We start from the raw sequence: 23,886 nt of genomic DNA, 5'->3' as shown, positions 1-23,886 counted from the left end.
ACATAAGAAATTACATATTGTCTCTTCTATGTTTTCTCTGTGATTTTTTTGCTTCTAAAGTTCTTCTCTTTTTTTCCCGTCTATTTCTCTGTTTTTATAGATATTTTGCTTCTATTAAAGGAGCTCTTGCAACTATCTTCACTGTCAATTTCTTGTATATCTTTCTAAGGTAATTATTTTTCTTTACATTTTCTTTAATATGTCTTGAATATTAAAAAAAAATGGCTATATTTTAATTAAAAATTTAGGTTTAATATGTCTATTCAGTCTCTAATCGCTCCTCTTGCCCTTAATTTTGGGCCTCTAGTCTGTAAGTGTTTATCTCTTTGAACTTCTTCTTTCCTCAATTATATAAATTTCAATTTGTTTTCTTTGTGAATTTTGTACCACTTTTGTATTAATATCTTAAATGCATCGGTTCTTGTTGTTGTATCAACTTTTTTGACAAGAAAAATTAGGGTTACGACTGAGTTTTTTGTTGCCTAGAGTCTCCATAGCATCGCAACGCCCATCACCAGAAAAGAAGCTTAACACAAATTAAATTTGGTGTCTTTATCTTCTGCAGTTCTAATTTGGCCATTAGTGTAGAGAATATCTTACATTTTGATTTTTTATTTAAAAGGAGCGGAATTATCGGTTGACAAAAATGAAGTTGATGGGGATATCTAAGGCTCTGAGTAATTCGACAACGCCGTCAATTTGATGGTAAAGTAAGTTACCGCTGAACTTCAAGAAGATTAAGTGAAATAAAGAGAGGTTATCAGTGGTGAGAGTTAAGCTATGATGGAGCAAACTCATGATTACGCGGGATTCTTGCTTTCTCTGTTTTTTTATTTTGTATTTTTATTAAGGAATTTAAGGTTTTAATGGAATCTTAATATAATTAATATAATTTATTTACAAACAATTCAGGTAAGTGAAAAATATAATAATCGTATATAATTAATTGTTGAGTCATTCCTCTGCCATAGTAATAATTAACACAATTAGGATCCTTTATTTTCCAATTTTCATAGTAACTGAAAAGCATATTAAAGTGTATAGTTGTTTCTTCATTTATCCATTTGTAATAGTAATGGATAGTACTTGTTTTTCTTTTTTACTTCAAGTTGAGTATGTTTTACTCTAACAAAAAGTATTTACCCAAAACAAAAATTACATTATATATATGATTTTAGAGATAGGTATGCTAAAGTTAGATCAATATAATGAAAATAAAAAAATTTAATTTAATTTATAGAATGAACTTATCTTGTTTACCCAAAACGAACTTGCTATTAATTTTTGTATAAGATTTTACAAATGAGTATACTAAAGGTGGATGAAATTTAATTTGCAATGAAGGATAAAGAAATGAAGTTTTTCTGTATAACTACTTTTTAAAGTTTACGTTGGAGAAGAAAATATTTCAAAGCACATGTCAGTAAAAGATACTCCTATAAGCTAGAGACACGTGTGAATTTATGAGAGCATGTGTCCTTTCATCAGACATCATCAATAGTAATGCCTTTTTGGACTTTGAAACAAGGTTGTCCTATTAGTTGGATTTACAAAAATGTTTTTAAAAAAAAAGAAGCAAAAGTGGGGGCAAAATGAAACTTACAAAATTGCTGCAATTCAATCTGCGAAAAAATTTCAAATATGCCGTTGTACTATACGAAATTGAGCATATTTGTCCTTCGTTAATACTTTAGCTCAAATTTACCCTTATCGTCACATAGTTGGTCCATATATGCCCTTAGAGTTACACAGTTGGCCCATATATGCCCTTTTCGAAACGGAATCCACCCAAACTAATTAGTTCTTTCGTTAATTGTATTAAAGTGTATTACAAAATACTATTTTCTTTTTATTAGTACTTTTTTTTCTTTACCTTTCTCTTTTCTATCTTCTTTTTTCTTTTCTTCTCTTTTTTTTCCTTTTTTCTTTCCCCCTTATCCGATTTCCTCCATTACTGATGTCTTCTCCATTTTCGTCACCAATTTCACTTGACAAAACTCATGAATTCCAATTATTAAAACAATTCTCCCATAAGAATATTTTTATAGATCATATGTTTGTCAATTTTTTAATTTTTACTGAACATATATTTAGTTCTAAAAAATTTAACAAAGTAAAATTGAAATAATATTTATGTAACAAAAAACCCGAAAAAACTAACAAAACCGAACAATCCAAACCGATATAATTGGTTTGGTTTGGTTTGGTTTTGATAAAAACCGAACCAACCCGTTCAATTTACACCCCTAATTTACATAGTTAATTAAAAAAAATAGAAAATGTCCAGCTGAAAAAAGATGAAAAAAGATTAACAACTCAAATTTATAAACTCTACAACTTGAACATTAGGCTTTTAATCATTAAATTATCTTTCTGGAAACAATTTAAATATTTTGGTCTTTTGAGTATTGTTAAAGGTTGAGATGTTTTTATTATTTTAAAGTTTAAACCATAATTTTTGGAACAATTTAATTTCGTTTATTTAGAGGGCCAGTGAAATTAGAACTTGATTACCTTATGGGAGAATTTTCTTAGTAATTGGAATTTATGAGTTTTGTCAAGTGAAATTGGTGACGAAAATGGAGAATGCATCATTAATGGAGGAAACGGATAAGGGAGAAAGAAAAAGAAAAAAAAAAGAGAAGAAAAGAAAAAAGAAGAAAGAAAAGAGAAAGGTAAAGAAACAAAAGTACTAATAAAAAGAAAATAGTGTTTGTAATACACTTTAATACAATTAACGAAAAAACTAATTAGTTTGGATGAATTCCGTTTCGAAAGGACATATATGGACTAATTGTGTACCTCTAAGGGTATATATGGACTAACTATGTGACGGTAAGGACATATTTAAGCTAAAATATTAACGAAGGGCAAATGTGCTCAATTTCATATAGTACAAGGGCATATTTGAACCTTTGCCCTTCAATCTATTACGTGTACTAGGATACAATGGGAATTAGAAGAAATAATGCTGATTTTTCAGCAAAAAGTCAAGTCTTTATTCCAACGGTGCAATAAAGCTCAGCAAGGAAAATCAGTAATTCCAACAATACCCCTACGCCAGGCGGGCATGTTGACCATCACGTGCCTGCTTATTCTCTCTTATATATTAGTAAAGATAAAGAAGTAAAGTAATAAATATAAATAAATAATGAGAGAAGCTTGTATAATTGTTTAACCAAAAAATAGTTTTTGTGGCAAATCAAATAAAAAAATAATTTGGGTTTCTAATAACCAATGTTACTTCACTTTTCCTAATATAATATAGATGATTGGCAAATAATAAAATTACAATATTGAGAAAATAAGGAAAATGAAATTTATTGATTATCGCAGCTTTCTTCCAAAAGGAGAAAATAAGATCTTTAAATAACAGAGAATAAAATATAAGCAATTGACAATATAATTTTGTGATATCCCTACAAGTTATGGTAAAAGGGATTTATATGAGGGTATAATATGTAACTGTCTTACCCTACTTAATTCCTTCCCGTTATTAATATTTAATACATTGATTACCCGTTAAATGAGTAATTTGCAACGGTTAGGATAATAACAGCCAATCGCGCATAAACATGAGTTATATCGATCCCCAATGTGGATACCTAACACCCGGTGGGGGGAAAGAGAATATGTACAAGGATATCCACATGCATCAAGTTGAAAAATGTTTGAGGGCCAAAATTAAAATAAAAGATATATAATAAAAAAATTCTTTTTTGTTTTTCTTAATATATGAGACCATCAAAGTTATGAAGTTGTTTACAGGATTTGGCATTGAATTGAATCACTAACATAGCTTAATCATCAAAATGAAAATCTGAATGAAGAAAAATAATTGCCACAAAAAAGTCGGAAATGCAAAGAGCCTGATTATTAGTAAAACTTTATATAAAAGTCTTAAAGTTAACTCTTACATCCACCAACTCATAATTCTTTGTTTTCCCTTACAGGCCTGAGATTCTAAGGAGTGAAAAATCGATGTGTAGAAATAGAGGTACACAACTTCCTTTTACAATCGTTAAGGATATACAAATGATACAGGAGCAACATATTATTCAAATTATGGGAACAAAACTTCTTAATGATATCATTGGACTTGAAAAAGAATACAGTAAAAGAAGGGACCAAAGTTTTCTACAGTACGGAACTAGCGATAGTATCTATTCTGTTGGTAACCATACTGCTGTTGATGATCTGACTCTGGAGTGAAATTGTGTGATTCCAAGTTACTCCTGAGGCGCCAGCCTTCAGGTTCCTTCAGGAACTGATTTGACTCTATATAGTTTCGGATATTCACAATCACCTTGTTCAACTTTGCATCACCTCGATCTTTCAATGCAGTTAGAAAATCTTTAGCAATGATATCCAACATCTTTCTGAATTGTGTCTTATATCTTTTGTGTAGAGCAAAACCTGCCATCTAGGTAACCAAGACATTTTCTTTTAACTCCTACCTCATTTCATTAACATAAAAGGAACTGAGAAAGAGCTTCAACTTACTTCAAGAAAAGCCTGCAAGGCAGCTGCAGTATATAAATTTGCTGGGAGAACATTTAAGAATCTGGCTATCCATGCCCAACCTTCTCTGAGGCCATGCAAATTTTGGCAGCCTTCAACTTCAGTCTGCCACAAAATGCAGTTTACTACTAAATCAGTTACTATAGGAATGAAGGGAAAAAAAACAATTTTGGTCCCTGAATTAGCGTGTCATTTTATTTTTGTCCTTGTATTATTATCTGACAAGAGTGGGTTGCTCTAGTGGTGAGCACCCTCCACTTCCAACCAAGAGGTTGTGAGTTCGAGTCACCCCAAGAGCAAGGTGGGGAGTTCTTGGAGCGAGGCAGCCGAGGGTCTATCGGAAACAGCCTCTCTACCCAGGGTAGGGGTAAGGTCTGCGTACACACTACCCCTCCACAGACCACACTAGAGGGATTATAATTTTTTTTTTTTTTTTGTTGTTGTTGTTGTATTATTTGGCTGAGCACATCTGACCTCCAATTAAACAAAATGTGCAGTTCTAGTCCAATCACCAAATAAATATAACAGGATGTCATATTCTACTAACAAATATTAGTATGGGATTCTTGTCACTTCTCCATCAAACCTCAGGCCAAAGGAGCTCTGCACCAAGAACTCCCTTAACAAAATTCCTATATGTGGAATAACAAATATTAGTTTGGGCAAGCACATTCATATGGCTTTGATCATTTATGGCAGCGTACTGCTCGGTTCACAACCTGTAGCACTGGTAACTAATATTGCAAAAAGGACATCTTGTCCAGAATGTTTCCTGCTCTGCTGATGAAGTTGGTTCTGTTTGTGGACAGTGATTCAGATACTGAACTGAATGCTAAATCATTTGAAATATTGTTTTGTCAAACTGGTGGATTTTGAATAACCTGATGAGATAGGGGCTTTGCTTCTGTAACCTCGGATAAAATTCAGCACTTTCTATCATACAAAGCTCTTTTACTGGGTCAGAGAGCACCACATCTACTTCCCCAACCTAACATGAAAGCTGCTTCTGCACCTGGAAAGGCTCTTGTTTGGATGAAGCACAAGTCTCCAGTATTGATGTCTAATGGTGACTTTATCAACATGAGGGATCCATTGCGATCTCTTTTAATCCCACTCCACTGCTCTGAGCTAGAAAATGAACATTAGAGACAAGTAGTTGAGATATGTTCTATAGTTGAGGGTAAAGTCCTTCAGATTTCAATGCAACCTCTTGAGTCCCTTCAAAGTCATAATTCTGGATTTTCTTCTCACGGAGCTCTTTAGCCCTTAGGGCTTCATTTGTTGCACCCCGTCGCAAATCGCAATCAATGTTAACCAGTAAGATACACCAGACATGCATACAAAAGTCCCCAACTTATATTCGTCATGCTCAATTTTGTGTTCCTTATAGCGAGTGACGAAGATGGGTTTATCACACTAGCGATGGCTTCTTATTGAACTTAGAGTATCAACTTAGCACTGATCCGCTCCAAATATCATGTAGGTGGAAATGCCAACATAATTTCCATTTTGAAGGGCACACACATTCTCAAAGAGAATTGGATCTCTATTTGGAGGCTTTAAAGGGAACCTAACAAGAAGTTGAAGTAAACCACAACTCAAAAAGATGATGGGCACGAATTATGATGATTATATGTATATTTGGTATTCCCTTTATTTTCAAGTTGAAATCATCAATGCATAGAAACTGCTAATGTTGGTGCTAACTGAAGGAGGAAGAATGGCCAGGTTGATGGAGAAACGACTGAACCCAAATTGATGTTCTGGTAGTTTCAATGAGTGATTGGACCAAAATCGCACATTTGTTAAATTGAAGGTCAGATATGATCATGCAAATAATGCAGGGACTAAAACCGGAATAAAGCAAAACTCAGAGACCAAAACCACTATCTTCCCAAAAGAGTAAGATAGACGATAGTGTCGGCAACACAAGCATTAAGGATTCTTGAAGATAAAAGTAACAAATGTCTAAGCAACTGACCTGAACAAGAGCACCATATAATTTCATGTATGCACTTAAGCGATCCACATAACTATCAGTACTTTCTATCTTCCCATCTTCCTCTGCATAGCCAATAGCTTTGTAATAAGCTTCTTTTGTCTGAAATGCTGCCTGAAGTGAAAGAACACATCAAAGTTAATTTTCGTGGAGGTAGCATAGTACGATGTGAATCATGGGGTGAAGAAGGTTAACTAATGTCTGCGACAAGTTCTTTTCTCACCACTTAATTGAAGAAATAGCATGCTCCAAGACAATCAAGTAAAAAGAATTCCACAAAAGACAACAATGAGATGTGTAGATGCCAAACAGGTAATACTAAGGTAAACAAGAAGTACCTCTGAGTAAATAATGTACTTAGGAACTGCGTAAATGCAAACTTTATTCAACTCGCCTATGAGAACATCCATGGCAAGAGGGACCTGTGATGAAAAGCAAACCAATATGTAAGGATGGTAATCTACATTAGTTAGTACTTTCTGATCCATATTCATGATCCCTTTTCAAACACTAAAGTCTCCAGTCCTAAATTAAACCTTTTTATGTTGTTTAACAATCCTAGAGCCCTTCTTGCGCTATCAATACAACCTCTAGATTTCCCTTCGTCAGAAATTCCTGACATCTACTTTAAATTCGAAGGTATCCCCCATTTTTTCCAGCAAATCACCTTTTGGCCTCAGGTCTGGATATTGCGTTTGGATAGAAAACAATTTTATTTTTGGTGGTTTTAGGAAATTTAGTTTCGGGTTTGTGTTTGGATATGGCTTTTGGTAAAAGTATCACTAAATCCCTAAGCAATTTTTTAGGCCTTCAAATGGGTGAAAATTAAAAGATTTGGTTGAAGAGAAACAACAAATATTTTGTTGAAGAAAAAAGAAAGCGGTAGTCTAAAGTGTAAAGTGGAGATGTAACCAGTACTTAACCAGCCACTTTACTGGCAGCGGAGGGGCTAGCCTGACAATTTGAGACCCCAATTTGTTTTGGTTCTGGAGAACAAGTTTAGGTTAGAAAGTTTGGTATAAGAAACAAGCACCCTTAATGTGAAGTCAAAACATGACACTCAATCTGGGACTGAGCATGACTAGGTTTAGATGAAAGCATATTGGCTTTTTACTGATTAGTGAAGGAACAAAAATGCTTTAACTGCTTTCTTTTCAGCTATTGACGTTGATCTCCTGATTATAAGACAACAAGAACTAATATTGACCTATAATAGCAAGAGGACCAGAACAATATCACAATTACCTTTGAAGTAACAAGGACAATTACACGACCATACGCATAGACGGCACTGTTAAAGCTTCCTGTAGGGTTCACACACAGGGACACAACCTATAAAATTGAAAACCATAATCACAGTAAATATCCTTATATGTTTGGGCAAAGCTCAAATAGTAGAATATATTCAATACACACTAATCAACTGCTGCATCAAGAACCCACAATTTTCTACAAGCATAAACATATGCAAACCCCAAACCCCCAACATCCGCCCCCGTCCTGTGCCCCTCTCGAAAGTAAAAAGGAAAAAGAGAAAGAAGTAAAAACAATGACATCATAAGAGACACCGAAAGAAAAAATCCCAGTTGAAGTACTTCAGGATTTTACCTTCTGTGCAAACATCGCAATGCTGATGGATTGTGGACATGTTGAATCACTGATTAGCTTAATTAATTCATCTGCTTTCACTCTGCACAAGGAAAAGTAACATACATGTATCAAACAGCAATATAGTTCTTGCACCTCATGAAGTTTATTCCCAAAAGTGGTTCAAAAATATAGGTCAAAGCAACCAAATACGTGACTTAAATATGGGAGGTAGAAAATGGTTTCAACAAGAAAAATCATTCAAGCTACAGGAGATAGGGCTAACAATCTAAGAGATGAGCATCCAGGTACCTGACATTTTCTTTTGTACCAGTGATAGTTCTGATTCGCCTGGCTATTTCCATTTCATATTTTCGGTAAGCCTGTTAAGAAAGAATTTGTGTTAAACTACAGAATATCAGAAGTACCCCAAATCCGGATTGTGGAGTAGTAGTAGTAGTAGTTTATAAAATATCAGAAATTACTAAACCCAAATTAACATCCTTAGGATCTCAAATAGAACTCTGGACTAAAGCTCTGTACGCTAAGATGGAATATAATAATTCAAAATGCATCTGATGAGATTCCAACTAAACAAGCAACTATTTCTTTTTCTTTTATTAAAAAATTACCATATTAGCCAGAAGGTGCAAGTAACACGCATTTAGGATAAAATGAGAGAAGATCACTTGAGATGGTATGTTGATGTCCTTCGTCGACCTACAGATGCAGCGGTCCATAGGTGTGAAACTATCGGGAGTGAAGGTGTTAAAAAGAGGACGAGGTAGCCTAAAATCACATGGAAGGAAGTTATCTTGAAAGACCTACAATTACATGGAATCAATCAAAACTTGGCTAAAGATAGGCACAATGAAGAAACAGATCCATATAAGTGAAATCTACTACTTGGGAACAAGTTTTAGTCTTGTTAATACGTTGATTTTGGACCTATTGCTTTTCTAGGAGTATTTTGACCTTATCATAGATTTCTATGCCAGTAAAAAATATTGTTGTCGAGTTGAGGGATTTGAGACATAAGCTTTTATAAGAGTTAGGAAAATATGGACGCGGCTCTCATTGCTAATGAATGTTTAGATTCTAGACAGAAAAGCAACAAGCAGTGTATTGTTTGCAAGTTAGACATCGAGAAAGCTGATGATATGTTAATTGGAACTTTCTGATGAACATACTTGAGGATTTGGGATTTGGTAGAAGATGGATCAACTGGATTTCCTTTTGCATCAGTACAGTTAGACATTCCGTCCTTGTTAATCGGAAACCAGTGGTTTTTTTTTTTTTTGCAGCTCAAAGAGGTTTACGACAAGGAGATCCTCTTTCTCCTTTCTTATTTTTACTGGTGAAGGAATATTTTAGTAAATGCTATCTGTTACATATGTGAATGGAGGGATAAGAGGATTCAGAGTCAATATAGTAGCCAAAATGCCATGGAAATCTCACATTTATTGTATGCTGATGCTACTATGGTGTTGTCTGATGCGGAGATTGAGCAACTTAGGCAGCTGCGGCTCAAACTTGAATATTTTGAAGCAATTTATGGTCTTCATGTTAACCGGAGAATAAGCTTTTCATATCCAGTTAATGTCATCACAAATTGCAGCAGATCTACTGGAACTTTAGGACGTCAGGTTGGCACTCGGCCAACTGTCTATTAAGCATTGCCTTTAGGGGCCAAGCATAGAGCTAATAGCATATAGGAAGCGGTCTAGGAGAAATGTGAAAGAAGGCTAGTAAGCTAGAAGAAGCAGTATTTATCAAAGGAGGAAGATTGGTACTAGTTATCAGTGTGCTGGGCTCAACATATGTGATGTCTCTTTTCTCTTTGCCTACTAAGGTTGAGAAAAGAATTGACAAGCTACACAGGAACTTTATTTGGCAAGGTAATAAAGAACAGAGGATATTTAATTTAGTGAAATGGAACCTATCGAGGCTAAGGAAAATGGTGGACTGAGGATTAAAAACCTCAAAAAACACAATAGAAGATTGTTGATGAAGTGGCTATGGAGATGTAACTCGGAGGTTGATGCCCTTTGAGTTGTGTGATTAAGAAAAAAAATGGAGTTGAGGATCAATGATGCACCATAGATGTAAAAGCTGCATATAGAGTCTCAATTTGGAGAATAATTAGAGCTCACTGGTCTTGTTTCACGTCTAGAATAGGGTTCAAGGTGGGCAATGGGATGAGGATATCCTTCTGGAAGGATATGTGGATTGGAAATGAGCCTTCAGTAGACTGGGAGATCGATAGGGCTACAAAATTTTACAACCACTTTAAGCACATTCAAACAGCTTACTGATTCAGAGATGGCATCACAACAGTAAAGAATGTTTACTGTGTCTTCTTGGAAGCAAATCTGGAATACAAAAGCCCCTCTCAAGGTAGCTTGCTTTACCTGGATAGTGAGCAAAGAAGCTTGTCTGTCTTGCGAGAATTTACAAAAAAGAGGGTTGGCTCTATGCAGTAAATGCTTCCTATGCGGGAAACAACCCTAGAGTAGTCGTCATTTGTCTTTGCATGGCCAAGTTACTGTCCAACTATGGCAGCTTTTATGAACATAATTGGTCTGCAGTGGGTAATGCCTAGTTCAACAACTGATTTGCTTCGCTGCTGGAACATAATTGGGCTTAGTAATGGCAAACTTAGATGGTGTAATACGATACCTTGTATTTGCTGGATTATTTGGACCGAAAGGAATAGAAGATGCTTTGAAGACTGCTAATTTTATCATTAGGATAAAATCCAGATGTATTGCACAAGGTGTAGAATGGAGAATGTAAATGATACAGAATCAGTCCTACAAATGTCAGAAGCCCTAAAGGATTAGAAGGGGCATACTTTTGCTGTTTTTGCTTATGTAAATACTGTTCATCTGTTGCAGCACATCTTTTGTGCTTGTTTATATATAAATTACCTTATCTTTTCAAAAGAAAGCCAGTAAAAATATAAAGAAATCTTAATATCATTATTATTACTATTGTTTAAATGTACTTAACTTATTTTCCACTTTTATTTTTATTTGGTATGATGATGACATGAGTTGAGCTTAAATGGAGAAACATGGTCAGCGCGGATTCATATAGCCAACCTCAACTTGGTTGGGATTGAGACATAGTTGTTTTTGTTGTTTATTTCAGCTAAAAGAAGACTCAGATGAACTTATCAAAATGTCTCAATAACTTTTTCAAACATGCAAGGATCGGATAGTTAAATGTAAGCAGTTCCAAGAACTTGGACCAACAACTCCCAAAACACAATTGGATGGGTAAATAATTATGTTAGTAGGGAAAGAGTTAACCTTAAAAGTTATTACTTCCTCTGTCACATGATATGTGAGACTACTTCACCGACCATGGAGTTTATGTTAATTTGACTTTTTGTTAATGTATTAGTAGTGGTGAAAGAAAAATATAAAACAGTTGTTGAAAAATTAGTCTGATATAGCAAAAACACATCAATTATATAGTTCCAATGGCTTTTAGCTCTAGCAACTGTGCAAGTAAAATAGAATAACAGTATTAATAAAATGGTGTCAAACATTTGGGATATCCAAATGGAAGAATGTCACATAAATTAGGATAAAGGAAGTAACTGTTTAGGAACCCTCACTCCCGAGCCTCTGCAAGGAACACTTTACTTTATGCAGCAAGAAGCATAATAGTCTGATAAATCTGCAATGAAATTTCAAATATTGTTTTGCAAGGTTACCTTGTTAGAACACGATCCCAGTGCTTCATTTTGTGAAGCTATTTCATTGTAAATCTTCAATCTTTTCTCCTCCAGCTTTTGAGCATTTTCTGACACCCTGATCGTGTTTCCTGCTATATCCAAAATTGCAAACTTGAAATCTATGCATATATTTACAAGCATTAGAAATAGAAAGAAAAACAACATCTAAATGTTTCATCTTGCCACTTGGAGATTGGCGTATCATACACTATTTGATAAAAGGATATCATCCAGTTGACTTAATAAAAAGTAGTAAAGTTTTGACAATAAATTTTTATATTTAGACTATGGAGAAAAAGACCAGAATAGTCCTTTAAATATAGGGGTAGCTCTAACTTGGTCTTTTATATATTTCATTGAGCATGAACACTCCTTTATCTTTGTAATTAGTGAGCACCTTTAGTCCAGGTTAGTCTCAAGACTATTCACTAACAGAAAAGATATCACCTAGGGCTAAAAAATATTAATGGGACTAATGGAACTAATGGGAAAAGAGACAACACTAATGGAACAGAAAGAAGCCACAAGTATTAGCTTACGGAAATTCGCTTACCAATTGACGAAGTTATCAAACTAGCAAATTATGTGGATGCCTAACTCACGAGAATCTCCAGAAAAGAGGACTTCATATATGCAGTAGGTACCCATTGTGCGAGAGACAAAATGAGGATGTTAACCACCTTTCCATTAATTGCTCATTCACCATGCAGATCTGGCATATCATTCTTAACATAGTAGGGATCAGGTGGACAATGCCTAAGACAACCATAGAGCTACTGCACAACCGGTATTCAGAAGGTCTGAAAAAGGATAAGCTGAGCACTGGAACTCACTGCCTTCAGTCATCTGGAGGATCATTTGGAAGGAAAGGACCACTAGAATATTTTAAAGGAAAAAAAAGAATCTGTAATTAGTATTAAGTATATAAATGCATTTCTTTACTGTTCTTTTGGTGTAATATGGCAAGTGCTAATGAACAACAGCCATGATTGACTTCTTGAGCTCATTACACAATATGTAATGTGGCTATTCCTTGTAAATAGTTTGCAGTACTTTGCTGCCAATTAGTGTTAACCAATCAAAAAGAGAATCAATGTTTTACTTTTTCTCATCCTTCACTTAAGTCTTTCTCGATTATTCTTCTGTTTCCGATTGGTTAGTCTGTCCATACTAATCTCAGCACCCCCCCCCCCCCCTTTTCTCTCTCTTTCTGTGCGGCCATTTTTAGCTTCTTGGATAATTGAATGGTAGAAAGGGAGAAAAACTAGTAGGAGGTAAATTTTCAAGAAAGGAGTCTGTGGGAGCCTGGTGATGACATTGACTGTCATCACCCGAGAACTTCTGTTTGAAGAAAGAAAACCGTGAACAGATATATTTTGCATAGAGATGAAGACAGGAACATATTTACTAGTCAAATGATTGGGTTACTGGTAAGAATATTTTCTTTTTTTGGATACCTTTATGCTTTACTCAACCTAAGAAACTAACGGAAATTCGTTTTATAGCCTGTTTGGCCAAGCTTCTTAAATCAGCTTATTTTGAGAAGTGTTTTTCTCAAAAGTAGTTTTGGTGAGCAGCAGTTCGTGTTTGGCTACTTAATTTGAAAAGCACTTTTGAGCCGCAATTAGTGTTTGGCCAAGCTTCTAAAAAGTGTTTCTAAGTGTATTTTTCTCGAAAGTGCTTTCGGGGAGAAGCTATTTTTTCTGTTTCTCAAAAACTGCTTCAACTTCTAGTCAAAAGAACTTTTTCCTTCTAAAGCTTGGTCAAACACCTTAACTTTGGGGAAAAGGCACTTTTGGCCCAAAAGAAGCTTGGCCAAACTGGCTATTATTCAGTCTGCAGTAGCAATTACAGAACATTAATCCAGAATAAAGATTGACATTTTACTCAAAAAGATGAGAAAACAGATGAGAAAGGCAACATTAGTGAAATGATTTCCATGTTTCTCCTTTGGAACAGATTTATTAGACTTGTTGACGAAAAATAGCAACACTAGTTCTATATCAAATCAAGTTTCATCTCCGCTTCATCATGCACTTCCTCCTCATTGGTTCGCATAAACCGGTACACCGCAATTGCATGGTCCTTGGCTACAAAGAAGTTTCACAACTTTGAAGGTGACTTGTAAAAATCCGATGGTTCATCAGACGCATATATATTGATCAGTCACCCGCTTAATATTTACGTAGTTCTCAAGACTCCATTCCCCAAGTTCACCTCTAAAACCACTATGTTTTTTTACCACCAGACATCCCCCAATGGAGGATGTCAAAAGCATGGCTGTGAACAGTAGACCCAGATAATCCCAGGTAAGAATATTTTCGTAAGTATATTTCTTAGGAATATTTCTTGGAGAGAGTTTTATCTTCAGAGTTTGTCTCTTTTCCAAAGGCCTAGTTCCCAACTTTTAAATTTTGTTATCTTTTCCGTCAGTGAATAGCTTGCAATCTCCCTGGATCAAAAGTGCTAACTTTTTACAAAGATAAAGGATTGTTTATGATCAAAACAAATCTACCCTTATGGCTTATACTTAAAGGACCGATTAGGGTTTTTCCTCTTAGACTATGCACAGAGCATTTTTTGATAAGGTAAGGTAGTTAAAAAAATCATGACCATTTCTCGATTTGCGCTTGTCAACCTTGCACAGGGGCTATCATGCTAATCTTCTGTGTCATTCTAATTTTATCGGATGTCCCCGAAGGGACATGCACAGAGCATTTTATGTTAAGTTAATATTATTTGAAATGAAATGCCTAATATATAAAAAGAAAACGAGGAGGAGGAAGGTCAAATCTCCATTTCCACTCCCTCACTAAGATTACAATGAGACATACCTACTGAATGTTTATGACTAGTGACTTCCTTAAGAACCTTGTTAGCCTCCGAAGGAGCATTCATCAATGACTCAGATGCCTTCTTCTCCACAGCAGCTGCAGTTTCTTTTGCTACTTTCCTCTCAGCTTCCAGAGCTGCGGCTTTTTCCTTTTCAACTCTTTCAGCTTCCAGCCTAGCCTGCACCTGATGGAATAAAACTTATTATTACCCACAAGGAAAAAATTCAATCACAAACAATTTGGTAATAGATGCAGCATGAGGGGAGACAAATAGACAGCTGGATTTCAGAGGAAAGCCAGGGATGCTAGAACCAGGGAATGTGAGCATTAGCACTGGCAGAAGTATGCCACAGGAAAAAAAAACAGTTTCAATAAATATTAAGTTAGTAAACTAACACAAGCACAATTACTTCCACGTTTGATGATGATTCTCACAAATAGCTAACTTTGTAAAATCTCTAAAATCACAAAACGGCAGGCGACCAGAAATGCAATTGGATAAATATAGCTTTCTAAACTTTTTTCTCCTTGAAGAAACTTTTCTACTAAGCATATGAGAGAATTTCCAATGAGCATATCAAATTGTGCATCTCTCTCGATAGGAGTAAAACACATACCTTGGCTTCTGCTCTGATCATTTCTTGCCGGGCTTTTTCTTCATGAAGAGCTTTTTCTTTCCTCTTGGCTTCTTCACGAGCTGCATCATCTCTTATTCTCCTTTCTTCAATTTGGGATCTGTGTTCGTGATCCCTTTGTACAGCAGTTAGGTGATCATCAAGTGCTTCTGCACTACAGTAATACAATTGAAGTCAAAAGTATATTTTTACTAAAATTAAACTGTAGGAACATGCAAATGGTGATAAAAGCAAGTTTTTTTTCACAAAATCAGAGTAATACGCCTTACATTTTACGTTGGTACTGCATGTCAAATTTTCTGTTCATTTCCCTTTGAGCTTCAATATTTCTCTCAACCCGTTCAAGTGTGGAGGCAAGCTTCTCATTTTCATCCATTAACTCAGCTTCAAGTGATGATAGTTGATCTCTCATTTCCTCCTGTTGTAAGGTAATAAGAGAAAGAGATTCGGTTTAATATATTCATCCCTTCTTTTCTATTCCTAAGTGAAGCAAGGCGTGGACATGGACAGAGAAAGTTAAGGAAGCACATAAGTGAAGTTACAAACCGCAATAGTAAGCTGGTGCTCATGAGCTAATTCAGATAAAGCACTTTTTACTAATCCCACTTTATCCATTAGATCATGTTGCAGTTCAATGCCCAGGCCTTCTTCAGAGTGGTCGCTATCACTGAAACAACATGAGAAATGCTGCACTAAGTATTAATCAAGAATGAAACGGAAGTCTATTATTAATAAAAGACACTTGCAAAGCGCTGGCTTATAACTTGCTGTACTACATGAAGTCCATGAGTTTAAGGAACCATAGGAATAACTTTATGATGCACCTGGAAAAAACCTTTATGCGGTAATATTAAGTGCTCCCCCCCCCCCCAACTCCACCCCCGTCACACATACACCTATCCTCCTTATTTGGCTAAGGATGTCCTAACTCTTGGCTCAATAAGTAAATGCTATAAAAATGTAATGCCTTAAACAACTATAGAGCCAAGCAATTATGAGCTTGTTTAACATGGGAAGGGCATTCGTAGCAACATATTTCACAGCTTGTTTCTCTATTCTAATAGGCCTCCTCTCATTCTTACACTCTATAATGTTTGCAATTGTTGAGTACTTACCTCAGATAGATTTCATCACAAGCAAAACGTTTTCCCCCCATAACAAAATGATCACCAACTTCATCCTTAGTGTCTCTTTCCAAATCCTCCATGTCGTCATCAGACACTTGCATAATAAAGCCTCTCCGGGAATTATTCTTTGAAGCCGAGAGTTCTCTGAGTAAAGACAGATTAGACAATAACACAGAAAATTTACTATCCAAATGGAACTAAAATGCTTGATGTGATTTCACTAAGAAACCTTATTAAAATAGCATACCGAGATTCTGCTTTGGTAAAAGGTATTGGAAATTTCGATGATCCATTGAGCTTCTTCTCTATCGAGTTGAGCTCGACCAGTAAAGCATCAAAGCTCCAATCAGGGTTTGGATCCAGGGTCACTCCATCAACATTTTTAGGCAACGGAAGTTGCAGTTTAACAGCACCCCTGAAGAAAATAACCATAACTCGGCACAAACCAAGCAACAAGTAAAATATTATAGTTACAGAGGTTATAAAAAAAAGTTATAGTTCCAGAATTTCTATAAACTTGTTGCAATAAAAGAAAAACTGAAATGTGATGTTGTTATCACTACAACTATGAGAAAGATATTTTGTCAAACATATGCATAGAGGTCACATGAACCAACCCCTCCCTAAAAGAAAACTAAAAAATGGCATCAATTTTTCGTGGACTACTACAAATAGAGAAAGAGATGAAAAAATGGGTATAGGAAAAAGTACTAACTTACATTATTCTTTTCCTGCCTTAAGAACCTTTAAATAAAGCTGTTGTGTACAACGCTGGCTTCACACACTTGAGTCTTGCAATTTGAGATGTAATTAATTACCTGCAACAATTGAAAAGCAAAAGTTACAAACAAAAAATGTATAAGATCATAACATGAACACCCATAAGGGAAATTTGAAAACTAAACCCTAATATTACTAATACAGACAAGAGTATGAATAGGGGAGAAAAAGATAGCACAAAAAGGGATGAAGGGGGCGCTGATTTGAGATCAAAGTTTCATTCTTTATATTAATTTTCTCCAAGATTTATTTAACAAAAGGCTCTGCTCTATGTGAAGCGTCTACCTTTGAAGTTTTCTTGAATTTGCAGTTGTGGTTTCTTGAAATAATAGCTATAGAAATTCAACAAAATTAAATGGACTTTTTTACTATTCCGAATTGGATAAACGGAATGTTGAATAAATCATAAGCTGAGGGTATGAATTTTGAGAAATTGAAGTGGAAGCGATGAAGGGCGGGAGAAAAGGAAGCTTAACGTGAAAGAGGAAGTGGACCTATGGAAGTGCTACAACAACAACATAACCGGTATATACAATTTGTTTCCGAAAAACCCTCGACTCAATACAACAAAATCACAGCATTTATGACATAGAGAACCTCAGGTAAAAAATATATATCTATATTGTTATAAAAGCATGAATATAATGTTGGTTTAAAAAAATAACATTTTAATATTAAGCATAATAACTCATAATAAAGGACATAACCGAAATTCTAGACATTAACCTTGTAATCTTATTAGTTTTAGAACATAATACATGTTAGAAATACTACATGATTAACTTTAGGAATCTTATTAGTATAATCCTAATATGTTTAGCCATGTAATCCTATTACCTTTAGGATATACTTCTTTAAACATTCCTATTACAAATTTAATTTAAAAATGTATTATATTGTCCTACTATTAATTTAATTTGAGAATGTATTATATTGTCCAATGCCATTTAGAAAAAGGAGAGCCTATATCTATATTATTATAAAATCACGAATGTTCAACGCTAAATGTTGAACGACCAAAATATACTTAAAATATTGAACGACTTTTATACCCTTAATTATTTATATTAGTTTTTACTACAAGTAAATAAGAAAATGACACAATTGGAAATACAACACGTTAGGAGACAGAGTTGTGATAGAATACGGATTTAACCGTATGAATGAAATAAGAATTAGTTTTGGAGAAGGCACGTATTTATCACGTAAGAAAAAAGTATTGAGCAATAAGGAATCAAGTTGCAATGTTTCTCAAGTTTTGTTTTATTGTAAGATTTATCAAATCTCTATCTATACCAACTTATCAATATCTATATTATTATAAAAGTGCGAATTATTTTTTTTATACCCTTTAAAAGCTAAATTATTTATTTCGGAACATAAGTAATGCCAAACTCTCTTCCTAATTAATATTCATGATTTTGAAATTAACTAAATTTTACTTTAATACGTCCATATTGGATAGACTTCGCAATCGATCAGAAAGTGATTGCAGTTTTTATTTCAGCTAAGGAGTCCTACGGATACCAAGCTTCAATTTTGAAGATAATCAATGTTCCAGTATTGTTTATGCTCATAATAGGAGTCTACTTTTGAAGATATCAAAATGCATGATTTCAGCTCATAGTAGGAGTCTTTTATATGTGCTTCTACATGCAAAATACTTATTATAGGAAATTTATATTTCTTTAACATATTGGATGCAATCTATAATTTTTTTGTATGGTTAAATTGATGAACTTCCTCTAAGAGTAAAGTCTAATGATAATATTTGATTTGCTTTGCAAGTACTTTGTCTTTTAAGAATCTTGAAGGTCAATGAAGATGTGATAACAAAGGCACAATATTGATGAACAAGTTAAATCTTTGAAAACTGATTAACTTTTAGAGATCTTCTTCTACTTTAAATATTTCCAGTCAAGCAGAGAATTTGCCTTTTATTTTATTAATACTAGGCGTTGATGTGCATCATCACTTTTGTTAATAATTTTCTTTTTGGATATTTAATTTTACCTTTTCTTTACCTATTTGATGCGTGAAATTGAAAAAAAATGCATACAAATGGAGGAATATTTTCGCCATTATTAGATAATAGACTCCTTATTTATATAACGTGACAATTGAATTAGTATCGCACTATCATTATCCTAATTCGTGATACTTGATGTAATTGAAACAGTGGGTTGATGATACATATTTCTTCAAGGATAAATTCTCTATCATTACCTTTAATGTGAGATTTCACTGGGTGACTTCTCCAACTTCTCTTATAATCTCCTTTAGTTTTCTCTAATTATGATAAATTTATTATTGACTTGGTCAATAATTAGGGACAAACACTATTTCTTGGAGATGTTTGGGACTTCTCAAAGTATTCGAATACGAGATATTAGAATTATTCGGATAATCATGACATCTCATATTTTCTTTAGATGGTCTTCTCTCGACCCATAGATACTAAGATAATCATAGAGACATAAGGTCCCCAAATACAAGTTTATTTGAAAGTTAATAAAGTGACTATCATGGTTGACTTGACTGTGAGTGATATGCATGAATGCCAAAGATCTCTGAGACATTAGAGGGGAGCTTTGGGTCACGATGAGTATGTATTCCGAAGCAAACCAAATTTGCGATTAATTCCATCTAGGATCATGCATTCAAAGATCTTCGTAACTATAAGACACATCTAAACTCTTTAAGTTTCAATTTTGTCATGCATAAAGGTTGAACTAAAAGAAGGTAACAGAAACCCGGTAACATTAGTCAAACAAACAAAACTTGATCCGCTAATAACGACCACCAATATATGACTATTTCTTGCTTCATAAGACCTTTTTTTTCAATTTGCTTCGAAACTTTATTATTAATGGAGAAAAAGAAAAGAAACACATTTTGTAGCATGACATTCCATAATTAAAAAATAATTTAGAAATATAGAGTGAAAGCAACAAATATCTAATTAATTTAAGTTAATTTCCCATGTTTGAAGGTCTGAACAATATTCAATTCTTTCAAATTTAATAGGTCTACATGCAAGTAAATTTATCATTGTTATAGAAAATTTAAATCAAATTGACAAGGGATATACATGCAACGCACGTACATAGAAATTAGTCAATCTAAAAATAGGGAACACAAGGGTAACACTAGTACTACAGCTAGGGACACTAGGCTAACATTTGTTTCTATAAAACTTGCCTTTCACTCTATCAAGTATCTTCCTACTGCACAACACTCTTCCAACACTTATTCATTTCATCAATCTGCTTTAATTGTATGTGATTCATACTCATCTACCATGTCATTCTCCTAGTAGACTAAACTTATATATCTGAATTGTCTTCATTGAGACACCACAACCCCATTTAATCTTATTTAGCCTTTCTTTTGATGGGGGCTATATGAAAGTGTATTCTATCTTGGACCTACTTATCCTAAAGTAGAAGTGGAAATAAAAATTATACAAAAGTCAATATTTCAAACAATTCCATTTCCAAAACTTTGAGACATCTATCTCTCTATGCATTACCTAACAAGTTACAATTATCTATGGTGCTTCTACTATGACCTTATGAAGTTTACTCTAAGAATGTACCTCCACGTACCACTATTAGATTGCTTCGGTTCATGGAATGGGAACGAGTCACAACTTAATAATAGATCTAAACCAAAATTTGCACTGATAGGTCTCTTTAAATAATATAACATACCCATTAAGAAACCTTATTTCTTAATCATTTCTCAAGTTAGAGAATTTGGAAAACTTAAAATAGTAAAATTAATAAGAAAATTATTAGAATCATGGTTTCCTTGAGTTCATTCACTGTAGGGACAAAAGGCACTGATAAATTGTAAAACAGAACCATACAAATTTGAATCACAAAGTTTAGCATTCCAAGTGGCTACTAATCATTTCCAGAATGGTGAAATGCAATTTGGTATTCACTAGGGTTTACCAAATCATAACGCCAGTATCAAACAATATGATTTTTCGCGTTATTTTCCATTTTGTGGGCGCGGGGTGGAATACTCCAGGGTCCAGGCCAGATAACTGAATGCCAAAATTTATAACTCAAAGAGTAGCTAATTAACGTTGGATAAAAGTTCTACGGCAACAAGCATTAGAAGAATTTGAATTTGGATCTAAAAAGACTCAATTGAACAAGAACATCCTAAATTCAACAGAATTAAGCAAATTACCCTTTCCATTACAACAATATCAAGAACAGGATAAAACAAAAACTATGCAATTAATTACAACCCCAAATTTTGTTTTACCTCATGAATTCAGAAGAACTTAGCAAAATAAAAATTACTTACTTGAAGTAAGGGAAAATTTGAATTTGTAAGATACCTCCAAGGAAACCAAAAAGAAAAAGGGGGACAGAAATCCCTAGCAATTCCAATCAACAAGTAAATGGGCACAAAATAATAAAGAAACTGAGGGAATTAAGGATGAAATTATCGGAACAAAAGGGAGGTTAATTTTACCTCTCTCGACGTAAGCCATGGTTTGTTCGGTGTGAGCAGAAAGCAGAATACCAGGGTATTTTTCTCAACGAGCTTAGCTTTTATCAGTGGTTTGATCAGAGAGCGAAAAACACAAAGAGGAGAACAGAGAGAGAGAAAAATGGCAGTACTCCAAAACCCTGCCACTTTGCTCCATTAAACCACTGCGCCCTAAAACAAAAAAAAAATGATATGTGTCAAAGCACAAAAGATTGATAAATTTGTCTCCTTACGATTATTTGTTATAATAATCAAATAAATTAAAGGAATAATGATCAAATATATACATGCACTATTTTAAATTACTCAAATGTTGTACTTTTAATCCTAAAATACATTTGTATATAGAAAATCGTTCCTTATTTGACATTAACATTAATAAAGGTCTAGCGTGAAATAATGGAAATATACAAATATCTTAATTTTATATTTTCTCTGTTTGTGATCTCTTGTGGCTGAAGTTGCTTATTGCTTAAGAAACATTAGTTGGTGTTTGAATTGCATTACTTTGATGAGGCTACTGACACATTCTTCATGTGCACGCGTCTTTTATTTTATTTTGTTTCCGATAACATCAACATTTCTTCCTTTGTTGAGTTAGTGTAATTGTAGACAGTAAATTTGCGTTTAAGAAGATAATCGAGATCAAAAAATATTACAATAATCATAGTGTTTTATTTCAAATAATTTGATTGTTACAATCTATATGATTTATCTTGTTCTTCTTTCCAATAGTAAATGATTCAAGGCCTTTGAGTTTGAGCTTGAATATATGTTTGTTGCCACGAACGATGATATTTAATTCAACTGGCACGAACTTTGATTTGAACTCGTACTCTTTGAATCTTGATTTGTTGTTCGCTCTTGAGCTTGAGCTTGAATTCTTGAACTTGAACTTGAACTTGATTGTTTGCTTCTTGTTACAACTTCTGGTGTATTTTTTGAGTTATGACGACCTATGTTTATAGTTGTAGGGTGGGGAAAGTTGTGATGAGAACAAACTTTTTTCGACCAATCAGACCGAAGTGTGACAAGGCCGCATTTGATTGGACATAACATATCACTTGCACATGTGGCGCGGCTTCTTTGGCCTTTTAATTTGACTTGGCATGTCTTGTCATTTTGACATGTGGCATGATCATATTAGATCTTTTGTTTGACTTGGCGTGCAACGTCAATTGACACGTGGCACCAAACTGAGCCTCTAGGAAGATGACATCTTGGGCTTAATGAAGTAGTCATATTACTTGTAGCCCAATTAAATGGGCTAGCCGAATAGATTTGGACTTCTTTATTTAAGACACATGTATTAGACTGCATAATTAATCCAATTATATTAGCTCATAATATTTTTTTGGACCAAAATATATTTAATTGAGATTAAATCCAAATTTCTTATGAATTTAAATTCAATACAATCTACTAGTTGAAAAAAGGAGGATCCGTTGAATTTTAATTGCCTACAATAATAATATTAATATTCATCGTGTTTAGAACTTAAATTGTTCCTTCAATTATTTTCTAACTTAAGTACATTTTAAATAATTCTATTGTGAATTTACAAAAAATTATACTCACTCATGTGAGCACCTAATTTTTGACTATATTTGAATTTTTATCACCTTCTACCATGTAAATATTTTCAGAATTTAATATATATTTTTTGGCTTTGTTACACTTATATATATATATATATATATATATATATATATATATATATATAAATTATTAATAATTTAAAAGGTCAATTATTACTATTAGTATTATTTTTATTATTATTTTTGTCTTTATTTTTAAATAAAATGAATAAAAACCGAAAATAAATAAAAATTAATTATTATTACTTTTTATTTTTTAAAAAAAATAAATTTCGGATGGGAATTAAAAAATAGGAAAAGTAGAAATTTAAAATTAAAAAGTAAAAGTAAAAGTAGGTAGAAATTGTTTAATAAAAAAGTAAAAGAAAGTGAAAAATTAAAAAAATAAAAGTAAAAGAATGTGAAAATTTAAAAAAATGAATGAAAAGTAAAATAAAGTTGAAATTAAAAAATAAAAGTAAGGGTATCTGATTTATTTATTTATTTAAAAATAAAAATAAAAGTAAGTGAAAAATAAAAAAAGAAAAGTAAAATAAGTGGAAAATAAA

The 23,886-nt window shown here is 33.7% G+C and overlaps 1 protein-coding gene and 1 non-coding gene across 7 annotated transcripts; both read right to left on the bottom strand.

The window, feature by feature from the left end:
* Positions 1-3,852: 3,852 nt before the first annotated feature.
* LOC107775195 (mRNA export factor GLE1-like) lies at positions 3,853-21,911 on the bottom strand. 6 transcript variants are annotated; one of them, XM_075230289.1, is made up of 17 exons: positions 21,723-21,911; positions 21,552-21,624; positions 17,168-17,266; positions 16,696-16,863; positions 16,437-16,592; positions 15,868-15,988; positions 15,591-15,739; positions 15,304-15,475; positions 14,687-14,870; positions 11,832-11,944; positions 8,420-8,490; positions 8,129-8,210; positions 7,766-7,852; positions 6,859-6,942; positions 6,503-6,634; positions 4,504-4,626; positions 3,853-4,423 (listed from the first exon to the last, which is right to left on the bottom strand). In XM_075230289.1, coding segments are annotated over exons 3-17 (1,917 nt in total). In that variant the 5' UTR covers positions 17,170-17,266; positions 21,552-21,624; positions 21,723-21,911; the 3' UTR covers positions 3,853-4,150. The 6 variants fall into 6 exon arrangements, with proteins under 6 accessions (XP_075086390.1, XP_075086397.1, XP_075086389.1 ...); XM_075230296.1 differs by having other exon boundaries at positions 11,832-11,941; XM_075230288.1 differs by lacking the exon at positions 21,552-21,624.
* LOC142174148 (U6 spliceosomal RNA) lies at positions 14,454-14,557 on the bottom strand. Its single transcript, XR_012703482.1, has one exon. It is a non-coding gene; the product is annotated as a U6 spliceosomal RNA (small nuclear RNA).
* Positions 21,912-23,886: the final 1,975 nt, after the last annotated feature.

This window comes from Nicotiana tabacum, chromosome 2, assembly GCF_000715075.1.
Source record: "Nicotiana tabacum cultivar K326 chromosome 2, ASM71507v2, whole genome shotgun sequence".
NCBI lineage: Eukaryota > Viridiplantae > Streptophyta > Magnoliopsida > Solanales > Solanaceae > Nicotiana > Nicotiana tabacum.
The sequence above is the reverse complement of the archived record's forward strand: the minus strand, read 5'-3'. Positions and strand labels throughout refer to the sequence as shown.